We start from the raw sequence: 10257 nt of genomic DNA on the forward strand, positions 1-10257 counted from the left end.
ATGTTTTGGCCGCAGGCTCTGGCCCTGCATCAGTCCTAATGGAATAATTTTTGGCCTTAAGTTAATCAAAAGGGAGTTCGATCTGTCCAGAAAATGCAATTCATATGGCGTATATATTCCAGATGGTCTCAACGGGTGCATGGCTTGAAAATTAAGTTAAATGATGGGAAATTATAGAAACTCAATTAGAATAACCTATGGGAATTGTAAGGGAACTCCTTGTTCCTTATAATTCTACCATCAATTATATTTAAATTTATTATCAAAAGTATAAGAATTGAATAAAGTTTTACAGTATTTATATTCTATATTTTAAATAATACATTTTATAATAAAACAAAAACTCACTATTAAGAACTATGAATACCTAAAAGACTTCCAAAAACCCCTCTCTATATCCCATAACTGTTAAGACATATCTTCCCCAAACTACTAACTTTGGTTTAACATAATGTTTCCGCCTCCAAAGAACCCGAAAGTCATCTTTTCCACAACTCATCGTAGTCCCTGGCAACCCGGATCCCTTTCCTCACCGTACTTAATCCTCAACTTTGCTCACTTTTTTTTCCAAAAACATTTTAATGTTGGAGAGGACACACATATTTTCCCATTTTATGTAAATCTTTCGGCACAAATGGCAAACCGCCCTCGGGGAAGCCCCGGCCAACCCTTGAACACTTTGCTGATTATTAAAAGCATACTTCTGGGCGGCGCCGAGATGATGAGGAGAAGGACAAGTGCATAATTTTCCAATTGCTTTGTTTTATGTGCGACTTACGGGGTGTCCTTTTGTCCTTCTGCCTGTTTCCCCTCCCTGAGTCCGCTCCTTTATTGCCGTACAATGTAAACAACAGCATCGAAAGCGTTTCAAAATTTCATTACTTTAATTTAATATGCAAAAAAGGGGGAATGCAGAGCTCTATCAGGGTTGAGACGGCATTTTGACATATTTTCATTTTCATTTACATTTTCATTTCACCGCTCACCATAATTTCGCATTTGATTGTGGAGATTTGAGAGCCCAAAGTGCGCAGCTTTGCACGCAGTGAGCAGGTTGACTTCCGCACCAGGACCTGTGGTCCTCGGTCACAAAAATAAGGGGTTGATTTTCCCAAAGATTCAACCCCCTCTGCGCTTATGATTATGATATTATTTCGAAATTATCCGCTTAGTTTCACGGCCTGGAAGCGGGCCATATGTGCGGCTGTTGTGCCGGAAAATGGAATCATTTCAGTGTTAATAATGATGACATATGATTTTCATTGTCAAATTTGTTGCTCTTCCCCGTTAAGTGAATTGGTCGCTTTGTCATCTTTTTTATTAAGTCAAGTCAAGTCAAGTCGAGTGGAGTGGAGTGGAGTGGATTGGAGTTAGTTATGGGTGTGTTTTGTAGCCGGTTGCGTTAAATTTGTTGGCACATCATTAGTCAGGGCCATGAAGGTGGACAAGAATCCAGGAGCCAGGATCCAGGATCTGTTTGCCGCATCTGTTTTGATATTTTGTCAAGGGGTGAGCCAAAAAGGGAAAAGGGTTACTTACATCACACAGACAATTGACTGAGCCAAGTGGGCGGACATTGGGTGTACTTTTTGATTTATGATTGACCATCTTAATGTCTGCCATTAGCTAGAGTTGAATTTTATGGTAGGAAAACTCGTTTAACTCAAATATGTGACAATAACAAAACAAATTACAGAAGAAAACACTGTTTGCATACTTACAAGATGGCAAAGAAAAGAGAGTGTCAGCCGATATAGCATACTTTATGTCTGTCTAAAGGAAATAATTTAATTAATTTGCTAACACATTTTCTATTTTATGGAAAGAGTAAAGCAATATCTAGTTGGTCGTAACTTTTCATTAAAATTCATAAAACTTTAGTGGAATATCGAGAACAGATCACGTTCGGACCATCAATCACATGACTGGCAATTCTTAATGGCCGCCAATCAAAGTCGGGCTGAAAATTACGCCAGAAAGTGACACAAAATCTCCGCCACCATGGGTGGTTCGGATTTTTCCCCCATGTCCTTGGTGTCCTTCGTCTGCTGGCAATTTCCACCTGCTGTGAGGGAAATTGTTCCTTTCGCCTTATTGAAAAACGCAAAATCGGAAAATCGCCGTGGAACACGACGAAGGGATTACGGATTACGTTTCGCCTCGCCGGGTGGTTTCTGCAGAGTTATTCGAGGCAAATTAATAAACGACCTGCGGGGGGGAAGAGAGGGTGTCCTTGGGGGTTGGGGTGCAAAGGAGTTGGAGTTGGGGAGTTCCTGTCGAGGTGAGACGCCGACAAATATCGTGTGATTTGTTCCCCGACTTTGCCACTTCCGTGATGTCTTTGCCGTTCCTGCTCCTTGCTGGGATTATAAAAATAAAAACTGCCTTTTGCCATATGCCATTTAAATGATAAAAGGATTTCGTCCTTCCCCCCCCCCCCAAAAAAAAAAAGCTTGTATATACACACACACAGACAGAGGGACTAAGGCTGACCGCCCCCAAAATGGACACGCACACGTGGTCAATTGCGTTTGGGGTCAACCCTTTCGCACCATCGCCATCATTCTGCTGTCCAGCCTTTCCTCCAGCTCCAGTTCCATCACCAGCTCCAGCTCCAGGACCTTTCCACAGGCAACGACTCACAAGGACACACAGAGAAATAAATGATACTCAAAAAGGTACTTAAACAGTATGAGGTAAATAGGGTTTATATATAGTAGATGTATAAACATATTATATTATATTTTCTTCTTCTAAGTATTGTATAATTTCACTCCTTTTTAATCTCTAAACAAATTACTCTTCTCTCAGTGTAAAGCTCCTGGCCGGGCTCGAAGTGTCAGCACATTTTTCAAAGGCGCATATAAAATGGCAGTCATACATTATGGCCATATCTGCTTGGGCCAGTCCAGAGTCCGCCGGCCGACCAACCGTTGTCAGTGGAAATCGGGGAAATGGCAATGGAAATATGGGTGTGGGGGAAATGGGGTCGCACAAAGGGTCGGAATGGGAGCTCGGAATGGGGTAACCCCTTTCCCTTCCTTTTTATGTGTGTGTAATGCCTCGGTACAGATTATGCATTAAGCGCTTATTTAGCATTTTTCTTACATAATGTCGCTTCCACTTGGCAATGTCCAGCACGAAGGGGATGGTCCTTCTATATACTATATATATACATATACATATATAACCATAAAAAGTGGACAATGTTATGTGCCTTCTAATCTGTTTATGCTTATGTTACCCTTAGTACATTAACCCCTCTGTGGGTTAAGGGGGTGTCCAATGACTTACCTTAATCGCTTTTAGAAGGAAAGAGAGAAGGTTTCTGGGATCAGACTTAAAACTTATGCTGTACTTATGCTACTTAAGCTAATAGATTAGGAAAGCAATATAATATTTATAGCCTTAGTTCCTTTATAATAATTTTCTATATTAAGCAAATGGCTTCCCTTTTATTTCAGACTTGGTTTTAAATGTAATTTCCCCTATTCAATTGGGGCTCAATGCAAATGGATTGAAGACGCGCAGGACGATGAAGGAATAATTACTTTTTTCCCTAATTAATTTGTTATTTTGACTTGCTCCTCATCTGCCCGTTGGCAGAGTCTCCTGCACAGCCTTCTCACTGGCTCATTTCTTTCTTTCTTTTTTTTGCCTGTCCGAGCCGGGCTTATTTCGCTATTAGCGAAGAGCTCTGGTAGGCAGAATGGATAATTAAATAAAGCACCGGACACTGTCTGGGAGGAGGAGGAGGATTGCTTCAATTTAATGAAAATTGCATTTTAATTTCATAAACAGAGACTCTAGAAATTCGTGCCAATTAAAATGGCAAACGCTTCCAAGGCCGAAACCTTCATAATTTCCAACCCCCCGCACCCCGATGTGGCTTAAAATAATTGCCCAGTTGGCTTAAAGTGGACACACGAGCATTTCATAGTTGCGACTCCGCCCACCAAAAAATAAAAAAGGAAAAGAAGCCCAACTGTGGGGGCAACAAAAAAATTGTTGCTTAAAAGTGTCCGTTTTTTATTTGATTTCCTTTCTTTTTTTTTTGTTGCTGCTGCCTTTGGTTAGCTGTCGCTCACGTAGGCAGTGTCCATGTAATTAAATTAAAATGGAAAATTTACTCGTACTGCGGATTAAATTAATTTTCATTTGCATTTGCATAAGTTTGTCCAACTCCTCGTTCCACTCAGGCCCTTGTCCATTCATTAATTCCTTCAGTATGCCATTTATTGCTAAGCTTGCTGGAAATGTGCCTTAGTTTTTATTTTTGGACCATGTCCATTAGAGAAACACTCGGACTCTGGATTTAAATAACGAATATTTCGAATGAAAACCTAATGGATATATTATATCGGAGAATATAAAGTACATTAGTATATTAGTCCATAAGTAAATGTTGATAAAATGCTTTAGTTTTCATGTCATTATGGTCACATGGTGTTATTATATGTATTTATAATGCGATATTATCGACACTATTAAAATCTAATTTGACTTATTAAAGTGATCAAAGTAATCATCTGTAAACACAATTGCAATATTTCGTTCATGAATTGCTATTAGTTTTACTCTGCCAATCGATGGATTATAAGCTATATTTTTTGTTTCAACTTGGGTTGGCAATGACTATGCCCAATGAGGTAAGTGTACCGGAAAGAATAAATAAAACTAATATATAAATTAAAATACAATTCTAGATTTCCTCTCGAGCTGAATTTACAAACTTTGTTTGCACATCCATGAATAAGGACTTTGCCGACTTTGATTATTGTGTTCTGAAGGCTGTGAATCGAACTTATAAATATGTTTCCATGAAGTTAACTCTCTATGAAAAGCCCCTAAAAAGTCTGAGGGTGAACTTTGCGCTATATAAGAGGGCTAATGGATATAAACCATTTTTGTACAACCAAACTGTAGATGGTTGTAAATTTTTTAAAAATCCAAAGTCTAATATTGTCACACAATACTTTTTTGGTTTCATTAAGGAGATTACCAATTTGAGTCATCCGTGTCCCTACAATGTAAGTACTGTTTGTTAATAGAAAAAAGAATATATTTTAAATATAAATGTAATGTTCCATATTAGGAAGATTTTACTATGGAAAAGCTCTCGCTTGAGATGGTCAACTATCGAATAACGAATTTGCTTCCCTTTCCGGAAGGTGAATACATGTTTCAGGCAATTTGGACCGGCAACAATAAAGGGTCCGTCGTTTTCAAACTTTACATACAACTAACTAACTTTTAAGCCAATAAGAAATATATACTATAATATATAAAATGAATAAACAAGGCTTTTAAACATATTACATATTTGTGTATATAAGTTTAACTTAAAGTTAGTTTGGCTAAACCTTCCAATTTTAAGTAGTTTTCATCAACAGAAGCCGTCTAAAAAGAGAAAAACAAATACATATACAAATATATATTTTATAATGATGTTTTACTGGACTTACCGGATCCCTGAATATACGCTTGTTGGAAGGAAATTTAAGCCTCAGAGGAGATTGAGTCTTTGAATTTCTCACCGATTTCAGAGTATTTGAAGCTTGAAGCAAAAAGTCGCTTTTAATTAACTGCATTGGAAACCAAAAGTCTAGGTCGATCGACTCAAGAACCTCACACGATTGAAGAAGGCAAATGAGATGCTGGGAAAGTTCGCAAAAATTCTCCAGAGATCTGATTTCCAAACTTTCGAGACGCTTAAGTTTACAAAAATGGGATAGAGCACTTGAATCCTGGAGTCCGCACATTAATTTTGTTAAAGAGGAAATGTGAGCTATGGCGGCTGCCTCTTCTGGGCCAATGTACCTGTGCCTTATGATCAGTTGCTGCAGATTCTGCGACTCATTTAAAGCTAATGCTTCGAGAAGGAACTTAAGGCAGTGCATTTCCGGTGGAAGTTCGATTACCAGTCGCTGGGGATCTAGGTACTGAACAACACCCTCAAAGCCATCGAATGTGAGGAGGTCCTGCTTAATGTCCTGTGGCAGTCGGGCAATGGTATCCCCATTGGCAGTATCCTCAAAAGTTGCAAGACTATGCTCCCTCGAGGTTATGACCAGAGTTTTCATCTCCGGCGATAGCCTAACAAGGTCGCTTATGATGCTTGGATCTTCAGCGAATCTGTAAAACAATCTCTGCAATGACTTCATATTACGTATTTCGTCAGCTTCCTCCCGGTTGATGGGTGATCCTTTGACGATCAAGCTCCTTAGAAGGGGTCTGTTCTTGAAGACTTCTACTAGAGAGATGTCCTGTCGATCCTTTGTTACTGTCATATCTAGGATGTAAGAGGGTTGACCTTGATAATCGACAACCACTGTGGTGTTGTAGCAGCACTTTATTCTCCTTAGGGATCTCATAGCAGCCACTTGCACCTCCTCCTCGTCAGTGAGCTCATCCTCAATAACCAAGTACTCCAGACGTGGTGATTCCATTGAGTTTATATTCCGCAAAAGATCTTTCAGGGATCCCTCTTGGTGAGTGCTTACAATCAGTTCGGCTAGTTGGGGAAGACCAGCAATAAGTTCGACGTTCTGAGCTCCCGAGAATCCACATTTCAATTTCTTTAAAGACTTTATGGAGGTAATCTCTTTCAGCTCTGATGAGCTAATGGTTAGCATGTCCAAGTCAGGGTCTATCTGCTTATTTCCCACCACCAGCTCTTGCAGATCCTGGCAATGCCTCGAGGCGAGCTGCGAGAAGAATAGTTGAAGGGAACTCTCCATGTGACTACCAAAAATGTGTACAGTCTGCAAGTTCTTCAGTGTGGCAAGTGGAGCAAAGTCAGTGGCATCATTTGAGGAACTACTGAATCTATTCGAATCGGTGTTACTCAGGATCAAGTGACCGGTATTGATGTTGTAGCTTACTTCTTTGTCCCTCAGACGAATGGTTATTTCCTCCTTAATGGAATCTAGTATATGGACAATTTGCTTGGGCAATCGGTTATCAAATGAATCTCCAATTTTCAAATATCTCAAATGGCAGAGGTGTTCAAGGCTTAGTGCGTTGCTCAGTTTGCCATGGAACTCCTTCAGGGTCTTTATCTTGCCCAGCTCTTCAGTCTCATTAAAGTCGAGGGAACCCTCTAGAATGCGAATCTCCATCAGCTGACAATTGCCACTTATTGCAATCGCTTTAAAATAAAAACTTAGGTTGCATGGCCTAACATTAATGTCCAGACTTTTAACCCATTCCAAATTGGTCAGGGGATGCAGCATTGTCTTTCTGGAATATATTGTTTTGGGATGAAATTGCAGCTGGAGGTGCTTTTGCTGTCGATCAATCCCCATAGCTACGTCTTGGGTAAATATTTTTAGAATTTTTCCGCAGAACTGAGATACCTTGAGTATAACATCTGATATTTCGTGAAATTGGATCTCCGATGACAAACATAAAGTCTCAAGATTGACCCAACCAAGACTGGAGAATAACTGAATGTCATCGGCATCGTGGAAAACGAATTTCAGGGTTTTCAATGATTCTATCTGCGCCAGAGCAGAAGCTTCCTGGCAATCAATTTTACCATTTGACAACTTAAAATCCCGGAGGCTGGGAGAGTTGGATGCGGCCAGATTCTGGAATAGACCAACGAGAGAGCCATTTTCAGGCTTTATGGTAATGGTCAAGATTCGAAGTCGCGAAAGTTTAGCCAAGAGCTCTACGTTTTGGGTATCCGAAATACCGAAAATAAGTTTACTCAGTGATTTACATCTCGATAGAGCCACAATTTCCTGGGCATTGATCAGAGGATAGTCCGGATAGGATAGCTTCCAGCCTCTTCTGGTAAAGTCCAGCAAAACAAGGGCATTCATCTCTCTTATTTTCAACGTTGTCACTTCTACTCTGGCCAACTCATCAAAAAGTTTAACCAAAGTGCCCGGCTTATGATGTCCATTTATTTCCAAAGTTTTTAAATTTGGCAATCTCATTAATAGGCCATAATCGGTGGCATTGTGACCTTGCATCAGAACAAGCAGCAAAGCATCTTCTTTGGTATTATATCCAATCATGCAGCCTGGCAAGTATATCTTTCTCGGTCCTTGGGAAGACTGTAAAATGTGACAAATCTGATCCCCTATATGTTTGAAATCATGATGGGAAAGTATATCCAAATTCTTAAGCTTAGTTAGATCAGCCAAGGGTCCAATGTCCTGTGACCCGTTACATTTGTATCTCAATTTTGTCAAGGATTTAATACGAGACAACTCCGTGGTCTCTGCGGATACTAGAGAGGCATCATCTACGAACAGTGTGGAGAGAAGAGGCTCTGGCTCCCTTCTGGCCAATCTCCCGAAGAGTGCCTGCAGGGTGCCCCTCTCATGCTCTCCCCAAATCTGAAGCTTTTCCAGCTTGGGCATCTTGGCCAATGGGGCATATTCCGAGGCATCGCAATCTAACTTCATCTTGAAGGCAAACTTGCGAACTTGGCAGCAGAATGGCACAATGTCGGACAATCTTCTGCCGCCACTTTGAGGATCACAGACCATAAGAAAGTTAATTTCTTCATTATTGCGACAGCATTCAGTCAGTTCTTCAATGTCAACGTTCACATCCAGGAGGAGTTCCTCGAGGTTGCCAAAACCGTGAAGGTCAACCAAGGTATAGCCTGGAAATTGAAATAGGACATCAGTCTTAAATGGTCTTTACCTTATTATTATATCATTTACACTTACTTGCCATATTAACTTTTAACGTTTTAAGACCCTTCTTGGCCCTCAGTAGTTTCATCACGGACTCGAATACCTCCATGTGCTCTCTGTGATGGCTCTCTGGATAGTATCTCAGCTCCACGCTGGTCAGTCCATCATTCTCTTCGAGGGCTTGAGTAAGGGATTTCCAATAACTTTCCTTTACCTTCTCTGGAAGCCCCTTCAAGCGTTCGTACAGCTCTCCAAAGTCTATACATATTTTGGCCACTGAACTCACATCGAGCAGAAAGAGTCTCTCGCTCAGTTCCATGTCCCACTCATAGAAGAGGTGTCGGAATGGTGGATATATACTGAGGAAATTTTTCAAATCCATATACTTCAAGTCGTCCAGTGATTGCATTTCATTTGCTTGTTCGCAGTTCAATCGAATTTGCTTGAACAAGGCAAAGTAACAGAAGTGATTCAGGTCCAAGATTGTTGTTTCAAACATTTTCCTTGGTTTATCAGTTAATAATTGCACTTTCTAGTATTTGTTTACATTTTCTTCACTGCCGTTGATAAGCGTTCAGAACTGAGAGTAAAAAGCAACTGAAACGTGTTCAAGAGTTTGTTTATATTTATAATTTAAGAAAGCTTTTTCGCTCTCTCACTCTGTTATCGCAAATATGAAAGAGAAACTGATCGCATACTCTTATTTTTGTCATAATTTCTCTTTCTGGAGTACCCAAGTTGTATTTAATTTAATGAATCATGACATCATAAGCTTGGAATAGTATTAAAATTTATATATGTAAATGTTTAAAGTAAATGAGAAGAGAAAAATAAATATATATAAATAATGTATTTACTAACTTGAGAGCTAAGGTAATCTGATGACTGTGTACACCTGCAGGATTTGGATTCTTCTCATATCAGGGATTCTTATGTCCTGGTTAGACGACATGGAGGCATAAAAATTCCTTTCTCTATGGCAGCCGGCAGGCAAGCTAAGAAATTTATTGTGCGAACAATGTTCAAATTCCAAATTAAAATCCCTCAACGAAAATTATTACATTTCATTTAAACCGAGCGAGTGCAACTTAGGGCACATCATAATTAATCCCCATCCAGAATCCGACCAGAACTGGGAACCCACTCTAAATGGGGATATGTGGGTGTGTCTGGATGTGGATGTCATATAAATTCCATAATACGGTGTAATTAAATTTAAGTCAAACTAACGCTTACGTAAAGCTCCCCCATAATTGAGAGGGCATCATATGAATGCCATGGTAGCACTGAAGGAAAAAAGGATTAAGTTCTATGAGAATGAGCTGTAATAGAAGTTGAATATCTAAGTATTTCATGATAATACATAAGCAGAAAGAGAAGTATCTTGTCAGGGCAGGAAACCCTGAATACCTTCAAGAATAAGGCTTAAATCCTTGCCTAAAATATATTTTATGTACTAAACTCTTAGACAAATAATAAAAGTTAAATGTTTGGTTATTTTCTCAGTGTATATTTCAGTAAGTGAAGCTTTAAAACGTACTGTATCTTGTGGGGCATATGAAGTCATAAACAAAGTGAGCAATTAAGCTGGTTTTGCTGA

At 39.6% G+C, this 10257-nt stretch overlaps 2 protein-coding genes across 2 annotated transcripts; one reads left to right on the top strand and one right to left on the bottom strand.

Annotated features, from left to right (window-relative positions):
• Positions 1 to 4010: 4010 nt before the first annotated feature.
• Positions 4011 to 9258, bottom strand: LOC110184013 (uncharacterized). The gene is made up of 3 exons (XM_086831509.1): positions 8691 to 9258; positions 5466 to 8623; positions 4011 to 5400 (listed from the first exon to the last, which is right to left on the bottom strand). Exons 1-3 carry the CDS (start codon positions 9154 to 9156, stop codon positions 5338 to 5340), a joined length of 3687 nt encoding a protein of 1228 aa, XP_086687635.1. The 5' UTR covers positions 9157 to 9258; the 3' UTR covers positions 4011 to 5337.
• On the top strand, positions 4638 to 5257 carry LOC110184021 (uncharacterized). The gene is made up of 3 exons (XM_020952387.1): positions 4638 to 4649; positions 4707 to 5030; positions 5096 to 5257. The coding sequence occupies exons 1-3, from the start codon at positions 4638 to 4640 to the stop codon at positions 5255 to 5257; spliced, it is 498 nt and encodes a 165-aa protein (XP_020808046.1).
• Positions 9259 to 10257: the final 999 nt, after the last annotated feature.

This window comes from Drosophila serrata, unplaced genomic scaffold, assembly GCF_035046125.1.
Source record: "Drosophila serrata isolate PLE 108 unplaced genomic scaffold, ASM3504612v1 contig_240, whole genome shotgun sequence".
NCBI lineage: Eukaryota > Metazoa > Arthropoda > Insecta > Diptera > Drosophilidae > Drosophila > Drosophila serrata.

What these genes read in the sequence shown, in the direction of transcription:
- LOC110184021 (XM_020952387.1), top strand. An exon ending in GTCATCCGTGTCCCTACAAT is followed by an intron (nt 5,031 to 5,095) that starts GTAAGTACTGTT and finishes GTTCCATATTAG; the next exon opens with GAAGATTTTACTATGGAAAA.
- LOC110184013 (XM_086831509.1), bottom strand. Translation starts at nt 9,156, where the DNA reads ATGTTTGAAACAACAATCTTGGACCTGAATCACTTCTGTTACTTTGCC. An exon ending in GTTAAAAGTTAATATGGCAA is followed by an intron (nt 8,624 to 8,690) that starts GTAAGTGTAAAT and finishes TTCAATTTCCAG; the next exon opens with GCTATACCTTGGTTGACCTT. An exon ending in AGCGTATATTCAGGGATCCG is followed by an intron (nt 5,401 to 5,465) that starts GTAAGTCCAGTA and finishes TTCTCTTTTTAG; the next exon opens with ACGGCTTCTGTTGATGAAAA.